This window comes from Spermophilus citellus, assembly GCF_964194105.1.
Source record: "Spermophilus citellus genome assembly, chromosome: 4".
Lineage (NCBI taxonomy): Eukaryota > Metazoa > Chordata > Mammalia > Rodentia > Sciuridae > Spermophilus > Spermophilus citellus.
In genome coordinates this window covers 155861215-155880670 of record NC_138185.1, presented here as the reverse complement: position 1 = coordinate 155880670, position 19456 = coordinate 155861215, and the positions used below count along the sequence as shown (strand labels likewise).

The 19456-nt window shown below is 34.1% G+C and overlaps 1 protein-coding gene across 3 annotated transcripts in view; it reads right to left on the bottom strand.

Moving 5' to 3' along the window:
• The window catches only part of PPM1A (protein phosphatase, Mg2+/Mn2+ dependent 1A), a gene marked incomplete at its 3' end in the record, with an annotated part of 50093 nt that overhangs the window by 10428 nt on the left and 20209 nt on the right, over positions 1 to 19456 (bottom strand). For all 3 annotated transcript variants that reach the window (XR_014021346.1, XM_081288976.1, XM_081288975.1), the window contains exons 2-3: positions 5697 to 6550; positions 2926 to 3043 (exon numbers count right to left, since the gene is read on the bottom strand). Coding sequence is in view for 2 of the 3 variants with exons in the window: in XM_081288976.1 (XP_081145102.1) it covers positions 2926 to 3043; positions 5697 to 6530 (952 nt within the window). The remainder of the gene's footprint in view (positions 1 to 2925; positions 3044 to 5696; positions 6551 to 19456) is intronic.

The following is a 19456-nucleotide window of genomic DNA, read 5'->3' as shown; positions in this document are numbered from 1 at the left end:
TGCTACATGATTCTATTGCTGGAAATCTGCTATACAAAAATAAAGGGATTTGATGTTTACCTAAGCTACACAATTTCACAATCTAAAACTATAATACACTTAACATACAGTCTCTACTAAGCCAATACAATTATGTAGATAGATAACTAGATACAAAGAAATGAACACTGATGATAAATTCAACCAATGATGGTTTCAGGTCTTAAAAAACATTACTTTGAATTGTCTATATTTGATGTATCTTATATTTTTGTTAAAATGTAAGTTAGGAAGTTTTAACTATGAAGAAAAATTACAGGAAAACAAATTCTTTTTTTTTTTTTTTTTAAATAATGAAAGGCTTTAAAAACAGTTAATATCTCCTATTCCTGCATGGGATAATCCATTGAAACTACCTGAACATTAATACTACACTAACCTTGTTTCTTTCTGTTTTTTAAAAAAGAAAAAGAAATTAATTTTAAGAAATATTCCTTTAATTGTTCTTGGACTATACATTTTAATTAGAACTGTAAAAAAAACTGAGTGCTTTTTATAGAGAATATATATGTATAGAATTATCCATGTTTCATATACATATGTACAAACACATTCTTCTTTCCACCCCCTTCCATCAAGTTTGAAGGATTCTATTAGTTATATTCAAATTAGCAATTTTAAAACTCAGATAGTAGCAAAGTTTTTTAAAATATAGATACATTAAGTATAATTTTAAATTGGCTTAGAAGGACCACAAATTTAATAGTAGTTTGATTAAATAGTGTACTGAATCCTTTCACACCCCCATTCAAGTATTTAGAAGGACATAAATAATAGAAGAAAGAAGAATCTAAAAAGCTTTGTCTTTTACTATGTTGTGGACATAAATGCCAAAAATGTTGAAAGCAAATAAAATCAGATTTAGTAGGGCACAATGATTTAGTCAAGGCATATATTTAAGGAAAAAAAGGGGGGGAAAAAAGGTATGTTGTGCCTATTTTGAAAACTGAATGTAGTATTTCTTCACTTAAGACACACAACATCTTTCACAATGCAAACAGTTACATTCTATGTCTTTAAATAGCAGCAGTTTTTAAATTAATGTATTATTTATTCTCTAGCTGCAGTCTCAGCAAATCTACCTAAGAATATCATATTTATGACACATAATCTCCAATTAAATAGTACAAGTTTTAACACTTCAACATGTCAAAATATTGAGTATTAATGTAAACTGTCCAGTTGGCAACTCTTGCTCGATAATAGGTAATAAAAAACTTAATATTCTAACAAAATTATATCAAGTGAATACTTCATAATTAATCAAAAATTTACTTTAGAGAGCACATTCTGAAAAGCAGCATTTCTAAGATTTGATCTCTTTCATGGTAAAAATAGTAAAGTACTTATTTCTTTAAATTAATAAAAAGCCTGTATTCCCCCAAGTTACTTTAAAGTGCCAAAACATTAAAAACCAACTTATCCCTATACATACTATAGTTTCATATTTTCCCACTAATCAGCAGTTTAAGCCGATGACTTCATAGCATTCTAAATACTTATTTTACTGTGTTATCCATAAATAACTTATATAAAATTATTAATTTAAAACATAAAAATTCCAAAACTCTTGGTAATAGTGAGGAAAAAATGCACTGAATAGTTTTCCAATGAATGAATACTAAATAGTACAAACACAGACATTATCACTATCAAGTAGAGGAAGGCAATAAAAACAAAATAGTAGTTCTAGACAGTACTAAAAATCAAAATTAAGAATATCATGTATCATGACTCTAATATCAACCTGATTATGACTGATATCAAACAGAAAAAAGTAAACAAATTAAGGAGCATACTTATTTTAATAATATAGGCACTGTGGGATATAACAGTGTGGTAGGTCAATGTTTGCATGCCATTAGAAGTCTTTAACATGCAAATTAGTGACATCAGGAGCCCAAAATGCACTTTTTACAATAAATCATATCAAGCTTTTCTGCTTATAGAAACTGCATTATCTATATGCTTATTATATGTATGCAGTAAATTAAATTCTCTGAGGAGACAATGTTTACACTAAGTAGTAGCTGCATCCAAGATTAAATTTAAAAAAAAAATTTTTTTTTGGTAGTTGTAGATGGACAGAATGCCTTTATTTTATTTTTTTGTGGTGCTAAGGATCGAACCCAGTGCCTCACACATGCTAGGCAAACTCTTTGCCACTAAGCTACAACCTCAGTCCCCGCAAGATTAAAATTTTCAAATATTTAAAGGCATTGTACTTGAGAGGTACAAATACTTTTCTATTCGTTTCAAGATAATCTGCAGAATTATAAAAAATATATTCCTGGAATTCCTAACTTATTCTGTATTTTATTCAGTAGTTACATTTCTGCTAGGTAGAGAAATATGTCTTCTATTCTAGTCTACCTTATTTAGGTGAGACAGTTTATGGCTTAGACAAGAAGCCATGACACAGATGAAAACAAAAATTTAAAAGCTCTGGCATATAAACACTGTTAATAACCAGGTTGTGACCTTCAAGTTATAAAACAAAACAAAAACACCCAAAAACTTCTAGAGATTTTAAATTAGCATACACAACTATTCACAGAAAGATGTATATAACAAACCACAAATCAGAATTTCCTGGCATTAAATTACTATGCCAGTGAAATTTTTCAAAAATTTTAGAGCCCATAACATTTTAGCCTTTTGAAACAAAAGTATCCTGAACAGAATGTATAGACTAGTTGCTATTTCTAACATGTGAAGGACAACTGCATACATATTTCTAAAATCTACTACAGAATGCCCTTTCTCATTTTTGCACACTAAAAACTAAATGTTAAAGGCATATAAAGTTCTAAAAGCTAAAATGTTAAAGTTTGTGTTGAAGGTTTTTCTTTAATAAAGCTACTTATTTTTTGTTAAATGATCCACCTTCTACTCTGCATTCCAGGTACTTGTCCAACTCTGCCTCCTTCTTCACTGCTTCTGGTGATACTTTGGGTGCATTTGGAAAACAGATCAAAATCACACTCATGTTGTCTCGACTTCCCTAGGAAGAAAAATTTGAGAAATATTTTGATTTCCTTTTTCCTTTCAAAGCCTTGAGAATCTTTACAGCTATGCCAATTACAATTACACTTATTCTAGTGAAAATGTTATTTTTAAGAAAAAAAAATATGTATATTGGGGAAGGCAGTTGCCCTCATATAGCACATTAAATGTACAGTATAATCAACCTGCCAAAAAACAGGAAAGAAAAATCCTACATAATAATCATTTCTAAAAATTCTATAAAGCAAAATTACTTTTAAATATTTACTAGTGACTTAGTTACTTGAAGTGATACCTACACGTACATTCAGAAACATCCACGTTTACTCCATACATCATGGCAGAAAATGCTAGTGGTATTCTTTACAATTAGGATTTGGCCTATACTTAATATGTATATTTGACAAATTTACATGTAAAATAATTACAAGTTTGGGGGCTAACATATTGGCTTCCTAAATAGAAATATGGAATTAGAAGTAAAACTACATATATAAAGTTTATACAGCAGTTTTCAACCCTACTTAAAAAACTGACAGGGGCTGGGGTTGTGGCTCAATGGTAGAGCTCTTGCCTAGTATGTGTGAGGCACAGGGTTCGATTCTCAGCACCACATATAAATAAATAAAGATACATTGAAAACTATAATATATTTTTTAAAAAACTGACAATTTAGGAAGTACATTTATTTTTAAAGGCATCTAAGTATTCAAACTGCTGTAATTAAAACACTTGATGTTGCCTTCCCTACACCCTCCTTCCTATTAGTTATTGGAATTAAAAGTATTTAATTCAGCTAGATGGAAAAATGGACCTTATAGCATTAAACCACAAACAATACAAACAAGCTAATATTAGAAAGACAATCTTAGAGGAAAACTACAAATAATTCAACCAGGGATTGAATTCAGGGGCACTCAACCACTGAGCTACATCCCCAGCCCTATTTTGTATTTTATTTAGAGACAGGGTCAGACTAAGTTGCTTAGTGCCTCGATAAATTGCTGGGGCTGGCTTTGAACTTGGAATCCTCCTGCCTCACCCTCCTGACCTGTTGGGATTACAGGCATACGCCACCATGCTGTGGCTCAAATAATTTTTTAAAGTAGAGAAGAATATAAAAGAAATAAAGTAGAATCTGAGTCATAATTACTAATTATCTAACAATTCTCAAAAAGTTTTAAATTTAGCTAATAAGCACTTAATTTTCAAAGAGAATGCTACTTTCATGAACACTAAGTGACAATACATGCACCTTAAATCATTGTTCAGTCCCACAATTGAGAAAGTGACAGCATGCACTATGAAGTTTATACTCTATTGCCTTTTGTGTTGGATATTATATAAACCTGGTTTCTAAGTGCAATCAGATTTTAGGATTTTAAGTTGAGTGTCATGACTGTGTGCATATAAAGCTACAAAGAATTTTTTGTTGACTTTTTATTTCTGCATGTTAAAAGAAAATCAAACATATACCCTCAGAGAGTTTTATAAAAATCAATATTTGTTTCAAAAAATATATCAAAGAATGAATTAATGATCATTACCAACAAAATAGAAAAAAAGTGTGGTACAAAGAACACTTAACCTAAGCCAAGGACCTAGATTTCTAGTTTTAATACTGTTACTAAATTATATAATCCTGTAGAGGTCGGTTATAACTTCTCTAGGAAAGGAATCAACATTAACTGGGTATATATTATATGCTAGACTAGGTAATTATGTGTGTATGTGTGTTTATTACAGTTCCCAACGGTCCTATGAATTAGATACTATTATCTATATTTTATAGCTGAGAGAGGTTGAACAATGTGTTTAAGTATGAAGAGTACAAAAATAATGCAGGTAAGCCCTGATTCCAGTTCTGTTTGACTTTCAGTCTGCAGAACTTTCTCTAGTTTAAGCTTCCTCAACTTTAAAATAAAGGGACTAAGCTAGTTTGTCTACGCACATCACATTCAATCCTCCCAACAACCCACGAAACAGGGTAATAGCCGTCTTTACAATTAAAAAAAAAAACCAAAAAACAACAACAAAAAAAAAAACACCTCATTTTCCAGAGAGTTTAAATAGCTTACCTGAAGACATACATGATCCTATAAGTTTTTCTGACTTTATGTGCAAGGCCATATCTATTACCACACCAAATAACCACTAAAGTCCTTGTTGATGACTTAGATTCATTAAACAATAGATGCAAAGTACTTCCATAAATGTACTGAGGTATCACATGGTAAAAATACTAAATATTCTAAAAAGCTTTTCATTTATAGATACTGAGGCCTAACCTTCCCACTCATGCTCTTTTAAAACACATAATTCAAAATAATCTTTCTACTTTTGATAATCATCTACATTTTTAAAAAGCTTAAGTAATCATGGTTAAAGACTAAATATTTAGATTATAACTCTTGCATATATGGTAATTGGTTAATCTATTTCTAAATAAAAATAGATTATTTCTTTTTATTTAGAAATAGATTAACCAATTACCTATGTTGTTACTCCTATATTTTCATAATTGGTAGATTACCTTACAATTGTGCCACACACTTATTTTTAAGAACTACAGGCTCTAAGATGATTAAATGAGAATAGTAATTAATATGACATAAAATCATTTCATGTTTTAAAAAATAAAATCAAGCTACCTTATACAAACAGGTGTCGACTACTTCATTGCAAACTTTCTCAAGATCATCAGTGACTTCAAGTCTGGATCTTACAAAATCACAGAGCTCTTCATTTCCCATAACATCCCAGATACCATCACATGCAAGAATAATGAACTGATCATCTTCTTCAGATCTTTCAATATCATGAACTTCAGGCTCTGGTGAGACAAGCTGCTCTGTAGGACCTTTTCCATGGACACATTTGTAATCAAAATCCCCAAGGGCCCTTGATACAGCCAGAGAACCATTCACACGCTGAATCATTACAGAGCCACCTGCATTCTGAATTCGTTCTTTTTCCAGCGGATTACTTGGTTTATGATCTTGTGTGAAGAAGTGAACTTTCCTGTTCCTACAAAGTAAACCTCTTGAGTCTCCACAGTTAATGAAATAAGTATGTTGGGGAGAAATTAAGACACCCACAGCTGTTGACCCACTTCTATCTGCACCATGTTTCTTCTCTGACATAACTCTCATGTGTTCATCAATTTCCAGAAAACCTGTTCTGATTCCATTCTTTACATTTTCCACAGAAGGTGCTCCTGCAGACCCTTTAAAATCCTGGTTATTGGTGATGTGATCTAACAAATGCTCACAGCAGTATTTGGCAACCTGAGAACCAGCATGCCCATCATACACAGCAAAGAATGACCATGTTTCAAGTCCACTTGGCAAACCGATCACAGCCGTATGTGCATCCTCCATTTCAACTCGCCAACCTTGCATGCTGCTTAGCCCATATCGCAACCCATTACCCTGCCCCTGGGCATTATGCTTTTCCATCTTTGGCTTGTCTAAAAATGCTCCCATTATGTCTTGATCCTCTAGGTCTGCAAAGGAAGAGAAACAGGAAAGTCAGTAACTGCCTTAAAAGTAAAATACGTGTCCAACATTTTTTTTTTTTTTTAAGGGTGAAGCAGGGAGGAAAAAAAAGTGTAAAAGAGAAAGAAAGCTTTAAGAATTTACAACTCTTGTTGTAAATGCCTGGTGTAGTGGAAAGCTGACTCTAAGGGACAACCACTTGAGGTAGAAAGGAGACCTTTCAATTTATATGAATCAGGTCCAGCATTTATAAGGACACATTGAACATTTGCAATCTTTTTTTTTATTGGTTGTTCAAAACATTACATAGTTCTTGATATATCATATTTCACACTTTGATTCAAGTGGGTTATGAACTCCCATTTTTACCCCGTATACAGATTGCAGAGTAACATCAGTTACACTTCCACTGATTTACATATTGACATACTCATGTCTGTCGTATTCTGCTGCCTTTCCTATCCTCTACTATCCCCCCTCCCCTCCCCTCTTCTCTCTCTACCCCCTCTACTGTAATTCATTTCTCCCCCTTGTATTATTTTTCCTTTTCCCCTCACTTCCTCTTGTATGTAATTTTGTATAACCCTAAGGGTCTCCTTCCATTTCCAAGCAATTTCCCTTCTCTCTCCTTGTCCCTCTCACCTCTCATCCCTGTTTAATGTTAGTCATCTTCTCATGCTCTTCTTCCCTACTCTGTTCTTAGTTACTCTCCTTATATCAAAGAAGACATTTGGCATGTTTTTTAGGGATTGGCTAGCTTCACTTAGCATAATCTGCTCTAATGCCATCCATTTCCCTCCAAATTCTATAATTTTGTCATTTTTTAAAGCAGAGTAATACTCCATTGTGTATAAATGCCACATTTTTTTTTATCCATTCATCTATTGAAGGGCATCTAGGTTGGTTCCACAATCTTGCTATCGTGAATTGTGCTGCTATGAACATCGATGTAACAGTGTCCCTGTAGCATGCTCTTATTAGGTCTTTAGGGAATAGACCGAGAAGGGGAATAGCTGGGTCAAATGGTGGTTCCATTCCCAGCTTTCCAAGAAATCTTCATACTGCTTTCCAAATTGGTTGCACCAATTTGCAGTCCCACCAACAATGTACAAGTGTACCCTTTTCCCCACATCCTCGCCAGCACTTGTTGTTGTTTGACTTCATAATGGCTGCCAATCTTACTGGAGTGAGATGATATCTTAGGGTGGTTTTGATTTGCATTTCTCTGACTGCTAGCGATGGTGAGCATTTTTTCATGTACTTGTTGATTGATTGTAGAACATTTGCAATCTTAAAACTAAGTTGTATGTAGGTCAATTAAGGAAAACTAAATGAATTTATAGTGCATACAAAGGCCTACTAACTCAAACATCTTAATTGAACATTCAGGAATTTCCAAAGATTAATTCCAAACTATCTAGTTTTATTCCCATTATTTATAAGCCCTCTGAAAAAGCAAAAAATGATCTACTCACAGTGCTTCAAAAGTTTCATGTTCCTTGCATCAAGCCTTTGCACATGCCACACCCTTTAACTAGAATCTCTTACCTCTCTACTTACAGAAAAAAACACCATACCCATTCTTTAGAATTTAGTTCAAATTCTACCTCTTTTGTGATATTTTTCAGTCTTTCAGAAAGCCAATGAATTATTACTATAAATGGTCCAGCCTCAATTTTCAAGTTGCAAGCAATCATGCATACAAACGACAAAGCTTATTATATATAGCAAAATTAGATTAATTTCATTCTATTATTCTCATGGTAATATGTATCATTATTATGCTCTATGACCATTAGGTATAAGTTACAAAGGAGATCAAAGGGTCCAGTGACAACCTTGCTGAGAAGCTTAAAAACTTGGCTAAACCTTTCCCAATATTCATGAATTAACCCCTGGTATGGAATAGGCCTACACAAGAGAGACAGTTGGTCAGAAATTTAGGTTGACCTTACTTCAGTAATAGCTTAGAAATGTAGAAATTTGGGGTACAAGTGATCAAATGAGCCACAATTAAACTAAAGGCAATCTGAAAGGAGGACAGAATAATGAAGAGAGAATGAAGATAAAGAAGAAACAGGAGAAAAGTACCTAAAAGTCAATCAGTATGTGGCTCTGTGACTAGGGGATGGATGGTGATAGTAATGCTAAACTCAGAGAAAGAAGAAAATCCTTCTAGGAAGGAAATAAAAACATTTAGTTTTCCAGCTACCTTTCCCCTTCCTTTTTCCTCCTAGGGCCAAAATTATACACAGTTTACCTACTCCTTTGCCTCCTATTAAGACTCCACTAATGGAAGGTAAATAATGAAAACTAGCTATCATGTATCCTTTATGAGTGGTATTTATAAGATTAATTTTCTGACCAAGGTAATATACATTAATGCAAGGGTGAATATTTTGATTGTAGAAAGGATAATTTAAGAATGCCACCTTATTAGTAGACAATGTTTAATAAGAATTCTAAATCACTGTGGTGTTTATAAACATTACCTTATTTAATCTCAACAACTTTCTAAGGCAAGTACTTATGTTAACTCCAACTTATAGATGATATCAGTCAACTAAAAAATAAGTATAATGGAATAAGAACTCTCATTCAAATCTGTCTGACTATAAGGTAACATTACTAAGTCAATAGGTCTCAACTCATGGTTGTGCAACAGTGTTATCTGTGGACCTTTTGAGAAATAAGAGATTTCCAAGTCAGAATGCCAAACTTGTAACCTAGGTATCTGTATATTTGCAAAATTTCACATGTGACTCTGAGGCACAGCAAGATTGCAGATCACTGGGGGAAAAAAAATCAGATGTAAGGCCTAAGGTATAGAAGATAAGGGAAAAGAGACAAAGGCCAAAGAGAAAATCAGTCACCCTACATTACAAGACACTATTACAGGTTAGAAATGACAATGAGAAGTTTGACAGAAGACTCTATCATCTTAAGAAGGGAAAAAAAAAAAAGATACGAGTGAAATGCATTAATTTAAACATGTTTAACAGACAAATCAATGAGAAAGAGCAGAAACAACAAATATTCTTCTCCAAATTTCAAAACAGCATAAAGCACTAAAGAACACAAGTTATGAAAAATGGGTTTAAGTTTTGGCTCCACTATAATATTAGTTATGAAGAAATATGTGTATGTGGGCTGGGGATGTGGCTCAAGCAGTAGCGCACTCGCCTGGCATGCGTGCGGCCCGGGTTCGATCCTCAGCACCACATACAAAGATGTTGTGTCCGCCGATAACTAAAAAATAAATATTAAAATTCTCTCTCTCACTCTCTTTAAAAAAAAAAAAAGAAATACGTGTATGTATTTTATCTATCTATCTATCTATCTATCTATCTATCATTACTGGGAATTGAACCCAGGACCTCTCAAGTGCTCTACCACTGAGCCACATTCCCAAGCCCTTTTTAAAAGTTTTTGAGACAGGTTCTCCCTAAATTGCCCAGGCTAGCCTCGAACTTGTCAACTTTCTGCTTTAGCCTCAGGAGTACTTGGGGCATGTAGTTACAGGCATGTGCCACTGCATCTGGCTTGGCTCTACAACTTCATAACAGTATAACCATAATAATAATATGACAATTTAACTTTTCTGAAACTTTCTCCATTTGTGTAATAAGAAGGTACTAATCTTACAGGGTTATTATGAGGATTAAAAATGAAATATTATATATACTTCCTACAGTGTCTAGCATATTATAAATACTAATATAGATGCTATTGTTATTTAATTATTATACTGTTTTTTTCCCCCCTGCCAGGGAAGGAATCAAGTCATAATAACCTTTATTCCTGGACACCAACTTGGACTACCCTTAAATTAAAAACTTCTGAATGATAAACCTTTTATCTTTTTATTTATTTGTTTGTTTGTTTATTTTGCAGTGCTGGAGATCAAGCCCAAGGAGGGCATTATGCATGCTAAGCAAGAGCTCTACCACTGAACTATATCTCTAGCCCCTGAATGATATCTGATATACTTTAAAATAGACTTTAAATACTTCATTAGCAAATAGAGGAAAGCAAATTTAATACAAGATGCCATTTATGATCCATTTGGCAACATCAAAAGTTGGTAAGAGAGGCTGAGTTGTGGCTCGGTGGTAGAACACTTACCTCACACGTGTGAGGCACTGGGTTTGATCCTCAGCACCACATAAAAATAAATAAAATAAAGGTTTTGTGTTCATCTACAACTAAAAAAATACATACTTAAAAAAAAAGTTGGTAAGAATGTTTGGAAACAGGAACTTCCCTATACTAATGGTAGAAAATAGTGAAGTTGAAGATGCACATAAGCAACAACTCAACAATTCCACTTCTAATTATATATATCAACACCAATTTAGTGGTTTGCGTGACCTACATTTTAAAAAGATGGAATAGAGTGTATCCTGGATGACAAAGGTAAGTAAATACTATTCTTAAAGTTTCGGTTTCAGAATTACATTTTGTTTACCAAGCTGAGGTCTATATACTTCTTATTGTGGGTACAGTCAAAAAGTTTAAAATACACTGCTTTAACGAAATCCTCCCATCTGCCTAAGGTGATGTATACAATGATTTTTTTAGAGAAGTATAATAGTAAATGTTCATTAGAAGGTAGAACAAATAAGGGAATATTATTAGCAAAACAAATCGAGTTTTGCTAAATTTTCTAAATTTGAGATATTTCTCAAAAATAACAAAAGGAAATACACTGAATTATTCAGCAAAACAATTTTAAATGAATACATTTAAACAAATATACATATTTGGTTAAAGTGTGAAAAGTGGTTGCAAGCTTCATGACAGCAGGGTCTGTGTGGTTTATTGTGTGCCCCCAGCACTTAGAATGGAGCCTAACAAACAGCAGAAGCTCATTTTTTTGAATTACTAGCTTTTCTCTAGGGAAAAAAGAGAGAGAATAGCTTCAGGAAAAGGTCCCAAAGGGGGATTCAACTGTGTATGTAACTGGTGTTTCCTGGGCTTTTTAATGACATCCTTTAGTAACACAATCTCTGCTTCACATTTTAGTCTTTGCTTCATCTTAGTAAAAGTTACTTTTACTAAGAAGTCAAAAATAATCAAGGAGCAATCAAGGAACAAGAGAAAAAAAAAAGTAATAGTAGTATAAAGCACTCAGGATTCCCTTAAACTTATTAGCCTCTAGGTGAGGTAAGATTGGGAGCTTGGATTTCTCCCTCATTCTTACTATATCCTGCATCCTCACCACTGAACTACTAAAGATAATGATACTAGCTTAGTAATAACATCTAACATGGGGGAAATACTACTATTTAAACACTAAAGTTTAAGTTTTATGTATGTACTAACTTTAATCTTCATACAATCCAAAAGAAACTAAGCTACAGTTCTGTTAAGTCATCTACTGAAGGTCACGGCAAGTTGTTTCTGAGGGATATGGACATCAGGCCCCAGGTAGGGAACTTCCCTTACTGTTTTCCTGCCAGCCCTCCTGCCTCACCCTAAATTAATCCTGCCACCAAAACTCCTCCCATGACCTGGCCCTGCCCACCATAGGAACTAACTCCTCCCATGACATGGCTCTGCTAAAACTCTATAAAACCCAGGCCCCTCAGGTGGCCCACCACCATTACCCCTGCCACACCAGATGTGCCCCTCGGGTGCTGAATAAAGCATCATGATCATGAGGTCTGCCTTCATATTCTTTTTCTTTTTGTATTCTCTTTCATGTGCTTTCAGTTTCATTTGTCTCAATTCCCTTAGCTGGGCTTAGGGTGGGAGGGTGGTATTAAGACACTTGATGCCTACTAACCTAGCATCTCTCAAACTTTCTCAACTATACAATGGGTTATTAATACTTAACTCTGGGTGTTGCTGCAAGGTTTAAGTCAGGCAATGGCTGCAAATTAGCCAGAGGGCCTGGCAGAAATGAGGCACTCAGCAAATAGAAACCATTTAATTATTACACAGCTACATCTGGATTCTGATAGAGACCCTACTCTCCATTTTATAAACAAGTCCAGTAGGTATTTTCCAGGCATTCCTAAAAATATACCAAGATAAATAGTTCTCTTTAGATAAAATAGGCAATTCAGAAATCTTACCCTTGGATTCTAAGTAATTTGTAAAGTTCTGCAAAGCAGCCCACTATAAGATACATAAATATAGCACCTAGTTATGTAAATATAACACCAGAAGTATTTACTTATTATAAATACTATGTTTACATGGTCCTCTTGTGTAAGTGAACTAAAGATTATCTTCTTTAGTCAAGTTATTAAATTGGTATATATGTACAAATAGTAAGGTCTTACGAGATTCAATTTGCTTATGAAAGTTTAAATTAGTGTGAGAGAAATTTTAATTCTCCCCTAAAAATCTTTTTAAACATATATATATATATATATATATATATATATATATGTATTTTTTTTTCCACTGTAGATGGACACAATACCTTTATTTTATTTGTTTATTTTTATGTGGTGCCAGGGATTGAACCTAGTGCCTCATGCATAGTAGGCAAGTGCTCTACCACTGAGCCACAATCCTGGTAAGTCTACTTTTGAGTACATGCTGGGTCTCATCACAAGTATTTTTAGTTGATCTGAATTTTCAAAACAAAGTATTTGATAATCATAAGAATAAGTTCATCTTAGATATAATCAACTCTAGAAGGGCTTGTAATCCCAGCTATTCAGGAGGCCAAGGCAGAAAGATCCCAAATCTGAGGTCAAACGGGGCAATTTAGCAAGACCCTGTTTTGTTTTCTTTTGTTTTGTTTAAAGGCTGGGGCTGTATGTAACTCATTGGTAGAACACTCCTGGGTTCAATCCCCAGTACTGTAAAACAAAACAAAAAATAAAAATCCCTCTACAAAGTATTTTTCAGTTTACCTATAGGAATACTACAGTCTAATTAAAAAAATAAATAAATAAAAGGACAAAATAGATACGTGTAAATGATGTGGAGAAAATTAAATTCTTTTAGTAACTGATACTTCAAGACATACTTAAAGTAAGGCTCAAACATGCTAAATACTAAAATAGTAAAAGATCACTGCTAAACAAACTAAATAACAAAATATCATCGCTAAACAAACATTTCAGCAAAGGTGGACGCTGCTAACTCGAAGACTCTGATGAGAAATAAGACAGATTTGGGAGGAATATCTACAGTAGACCTTCCTGAGCTAAAAAAAACCTAAAGACTGAAAGGAAATCAAGAGGGAATTATCAATCATTCAAGAGGGTATTATCAATCCTTGTTCTCAAGGATGAAGACAAATGGTCAGCTGGCCTACAGAATGCTCTTATTTACTTAGCACAGTAGTGTTGAACTTCCCAAGTCTTATGGCATAAAAATTAATACATTTACTTTGCAATCCAAGGCAGCCATCTCAAAGTTATTGTGATAATAAGCACATCACAAAATTACAACACATTTGAGGGAAAAAAAAAAGAAATGATTTGTATGGCCCTATTTTACAAAAAGGAGGTATAGAATGATCTGCCCAAGATTACCAAGCGGATTTAGCAGTAAGGATTACAATAGGATGTAGAATCCTGGACTTGCACTACATTCTCCTCCTCAAGCAATGCAGTATATGTCCAAATGAAGTAATTGAAATCTTTAATTTTTTTTTCAAACATAAAAGGTAGGGAAGATTGTCACAATACAAAGCTGAAACTTCTTTCAGTATCATCTTTCCCTGCTTCTAAGTCTATATAATTTCTTCTCTAATCTCTAACCTTCTAAAAGACATTCAAAAAAAAAAAAAAAAAAAGGAAGGAGGGGAGGAAAAGAAGAAATCTAAACTTTTTTTTTGTCTGAGACTTGAAAAAAAAAAGCAGTGAATTATAATTACTGTTAAGGCCAATTCAGGTATTTGGACTGAACAAAATAGAAAACAAGCAGAGAAAAATAAAAGGATATAAATACATACATATTTTTAAACTCAGAAGTTTAAAAGAGGTAGACCCAGTATTTATTAGCTCCAAACTAGAAACTACCCATATCAAGACATGACATTTAATGAATAAAACAACTGCAGGCTGTCAATTTTTTTTTTTTAAAAAAAAAGGACTCTGAAAATAGGTTCATGGAAATGAAAAACAATTACTGAACTAAAAATTCCAATAGAGACAATGAATCCAATTGGATTCATTGATTGGATATCACAGAAAGAACAAAAAAATAAATGAGTACATCATTTCAAGGGAATTCTTTTAGAACTCATCCTATCCTCTTATATTTCTATTCTTATATAGGACTCTGTTCTCATCAATGATAAATACCACTGCTAGAGCTTTGGAGTCCATGCTTCAAAGGAAATCTCAGAGTTCTTATGTATTCTTCAGAAATCCTACAATTATTATCTTCGTTTTCTCATTTCTATCAACTGGCTTTTAAATTCAAGTCTCATCCCATTAAAAATTAGTCTTCATATGACTCACTCCCCTCTAGTTACCTAATTCTTTCTTCCTTTTACAGTTAAACTTCTTGGAAAAAAGTGTTGATAACCCAAAATGTCATCTGCCCATTTGATCGGATCAAGTCCCTCCAAGTCAATGCTTAGACTCCATCTCTGTTCATAGCAGCACTCAACACAAAAATCCCTCTTCAAACACTCTTCCTACTGGCTTTTCAAGATGGTACATACTCCAGACTTTTCTCCTACCCCTAACTTTTCTTTCCATCCTTGTCTCCTTTGCAAATTCATCCTCGGTTATCCAAGCCATCGTATACTGACATTCCTCAAGTCTTACACTAGGCCCTTTTTTTCTATGCTGCTTCCTCCTTAAGCATTCTTTCACATTTCTGGCTTTTACCAGTAAATGGCACCATCAGTCAGTAAGGGGAACAGAAACCAAGGACATCTTTGACAGCTCTCTCTACTTCATTTCCCATCAGTTCTTGGGTTAAATTTCCTAAATATTCTCAAGTATGTCCACTTTTTCTGGTCACACTTTAGTCTCCAAGCTATCATCATTCTCAGCTTTCATGTTTTGTCTCTTCCACATACATGTGTCATTCCAATTCATTCTCCAAACTAAGTATAAGCCTAAGTAAACCTTTCAAAATACAAGTTTTGCCATATAACTTCTGTACTAAAAGCTTTTAAATGGTTTTCCCACTTCTTGGGGAGAGAAAGAACTGCTCATTTTAACTAACATGAAGGCCCTGAATAAAATCAGGCCCCTTACCTTCCTTCTTTTTTTTGAGTTTTTAAAAAATATATTTTCATGTTTATTTTTGCATTTTGTTTTTTTGTTGTTTTGTTTTGTTTTTTAGTTTAGGGCCTCACTTAGTTTCTTTTTTTTTTTCCATTGGTTGTTCAAAACATTACAAAGCTCTTGACATATCATATTTCATACATTAGATTCAAGTGGGTTATGAACTCCCATTTTTACCCCAAATACAGATTGCAGAATCACATCGGTTACACATCCACATTTTTACATAATGCCAAATTAGTAACTGTTGTATTCTGCTACCTTTCCTATCCTCTACTATCCCCCCTCCCCTCCCCTCCCATCTTCTCTCTCTACCCCATCTACTGTAATTCATTTCTCTCCTTGTTTTTTTTCCCATTCCCCTCACAACCTCTTACATGTAATTTTATATAACAATGAAGGTTCTCCTTCCATTTCCATTCGATTTCCCTTTTCTCTCCCTTTCCCTCCCACCTCATGTCTCTGTTTAATGTTAACCTTTTCTTCCTGCTCTTCCTCCCTGCTCTGTTCATAGTTGCTCTCATTATATCAAAGAAGGATGATCAGGCCCCTTACCTTCCTTCTTTAGCCTCATCTTAGTTCAAACTGACCTCCCTCACATTTTCAACTCTGATCATGACTTTCTTACAGTACCTAGTACTCATCATGCTTCTTTCCTGAAAATACTTAAATGAGCATTATTTTTTTCACCAAAAAACCTCTCTCATCAACTTTTAGCCTAGTTAATTTCTACTCATTCTTTGTGACACAAGCACAAGTTCGTCAGGAAAGCCTCCTTTCAATTCCCTAGGTCAATTCTCCTAGGACAGAGCATACTGTAGACTATAGACCATCAGTAAATATTTGTTTTAATAAATAAAACTCAAAAAAAAAAAAAACTCAGAAAAAAATACACATACCCTGCCAAAAGACTTTCTGAAGGAGAAAATAGAGACTATACTCAAAGAAATTTAAAAAAGAATTTTCAGCTGGGGGCCATAGCACACTCCTGTTATCCCAGCTAACTCTCTCAGGAGACTGAGGCAGGAGGATCCAAGTTCAAAGCCAGTCTCAGCAACTTAATGATGCATTTAGCTATTTGGTGAGACCCTGTCTCTAAAAACAATACAGAAAAAGAGCTGGGGAAATGGCTCAATAGTTAAATGCCCTTGAGTTCAATCCCAGGTACAAAAAAAAAAAAAAAAAAAAAGTATTTTCCAACTTAAAAAGCTAACTGGCTTAATTGCTAAAAGTTCATTTCTAGTTGATCACAACTATAGAAATTCAAGGAAACAAAGAAAATATCATAATGTAAAATTCCTGAGACAAACATGAGCAAATCATCAAAGGAAAGTGTATCACATTGGTATTAGCCATCTCAACTGCAAAATGGAATGCTAAGGCAATAGAGAATAGAATACTAAGAGTAACAATAATAAGTTCATGAAGGTGCCTTTACACAATCACTCAAACTATTACTTAAGTGTATATGGGGGTGCATTTTAAGGGATACAAAGCATACATTCGTATCCTTTTTATTAAAAAAACAACAAAAATCCAGCCAAGCAAGCATCTACTGTTTTAAAACCAAGTTTTTAATCACTATATGAATTTGTTGATATTAGCAGAAAAATTAGAAGTAACCTGAATTCTTAACAATAATAAAATAATACACTTAGAAAAATTAAACCATAAAGAATTAAAGAATCACCCAATTATCTAATTTAATACTAGGGATCCACTCCATTTGTATCTTTAAAATGCAAAAAATCAAGCTGGGTATAATCCCAGAAGCTTGGGAGGCTAAGACAAGAGGATCATGAGTTCAAAGACAGCCTCAGCAACTTAGAGAATCTCTAAGCAACTCAGGAAGACCCTGTCTCTAAATTAAAAAAAAAAAAAAAAAAAATTTAATTAAAAAAAATTAAATTAAATTCTGGTATTAGGGGTCAATCCCTAATACCAGAAAAGGGGGGGGGGGGCAAGAAATCACCAGGAAAGCACATATGAAACAGCAGAAAAACAGAAATACCTTGACATAATAAGATTAAAGTTAAAAGATAGTTCTATCCAATTGTGACATCATCGGGGGCCTGGTATGCAGCTCAGTGGTAGAGCACTTGCCTAGCATGGGCAAAGCCTTGGGTTTGATTCCCAGCACTGCAAACATAACAAAAAAACAAACAAACAAACAAACAAACAAAAAAAAAACAATGTTACACTGAACAACTCCTTTAGCTTAATATCCTTCATTGATAAATTAAGCAACCTTGTTTACTTACCAATTACTTTCTACTAAGAAATGTATAAGAAATGAAAGTGTAAAGTTCTAGGAATACCTAGGTAAATTTCATTACTAAATTTCTTTCTTTCTTTCTTTTCTTTCATTATAGATGGACACAATACCTTTATTTTATTTATTTATTTTTAGATGGTGATGAGGATTGAACCCAGAACCTCACACATGCTAGGCAAGTGTTCTACCACTGAGCTACAACCCCAACCCAGTACACTAATTTTTTAGTCTAAAAGGATGCTGATGAATTCCCATTAAAATTTTACTCTAGGTACCAATAAGATGATTATGAGAAACAAGATTTACTTTACTACAGAAAGACTGATTTGTAAGAAATAAAGAGAGAAAAAAGAAGCTATGAATTAGGACTGCAAGTTAGTAGCCTGAATTTTTCACATATGTTGTTAGCCCCTTTCCCCCCAGAACATAGAACAACATGCACTCTCCGGAGTCCCCACCACTCCTTCACTACATCTATCCCATTTCATTCACTTTTCCACCATGGGATCCGAGTCTGCATGATTAAAAGGGCTGGAGATGTAGCTTAGTGGTTAAGTGCCTCTGGGGCTTACAATCTATGAGACTTTTCATCCTATTTTTGACTAATATTGCTGTCTTATCCAAAGTGGCAAAATGAAATGATACCTGTAGCAGGCTGAATAATGGCTCCCAAAGATATCAGGTCTTAATCTGGTACATGTTTCCTAATTTGGAAAAAAAAAAGTCTTTCCAGATGTGATTAAGAATCTTGAGGTGGGGAGATAATCCTGGATTATCCAGAGACCTATGAATGCAATCTTATGTCCTTAGAAGAGAGGCAAAGATTTGACACACATGCAAGTGATCTGAAGACAGAATTTTGAAGATGTTGGCCTTGAAGGCTGGAGTATGTAATTATAACACAAGGAAAGCTAGCCAGATCTGGTGGTGCATGCCTATAATATAATCTCAGTGGCTTGGGAGGCTGAGACAGGAGGATCCTGAGGTTCAAAGCCAGCCTCAGCAATGGTGAGGCACTAAAGCAACTCAGTGAGACTCTGTTCTCTAAATAAAATACAAAATAGGCCTGGGGATGTGGCTCAGTGGTTGAATGTCCCTGAGTTCAATCTCTGGTACACCTCCCCCCACTCCCCCCAAAGATAAGGAATGTTGACACCCAAAAAGTGGAAAAAGCAAGGAATAGATTCTCCCCTAAAGCTTCTAGAATAAGCACATTCCTGTTGACATTCTGACTCTGGCCCAATGAAACCAATTTTTGGACTTGTGGTCTCCAAAACTGTAAGAGAATACTGCAAATGGTATCGGTTTAAGCCACAAAATCTGTGGTAATTTGTAGTATAGCAAACATGGCAACTAACAATACCCAATAGTCAAGTCCTTCTTCTGGGAAAGAAAATCTCATAAGTGAAGATGGAAGTCTGTAGTAA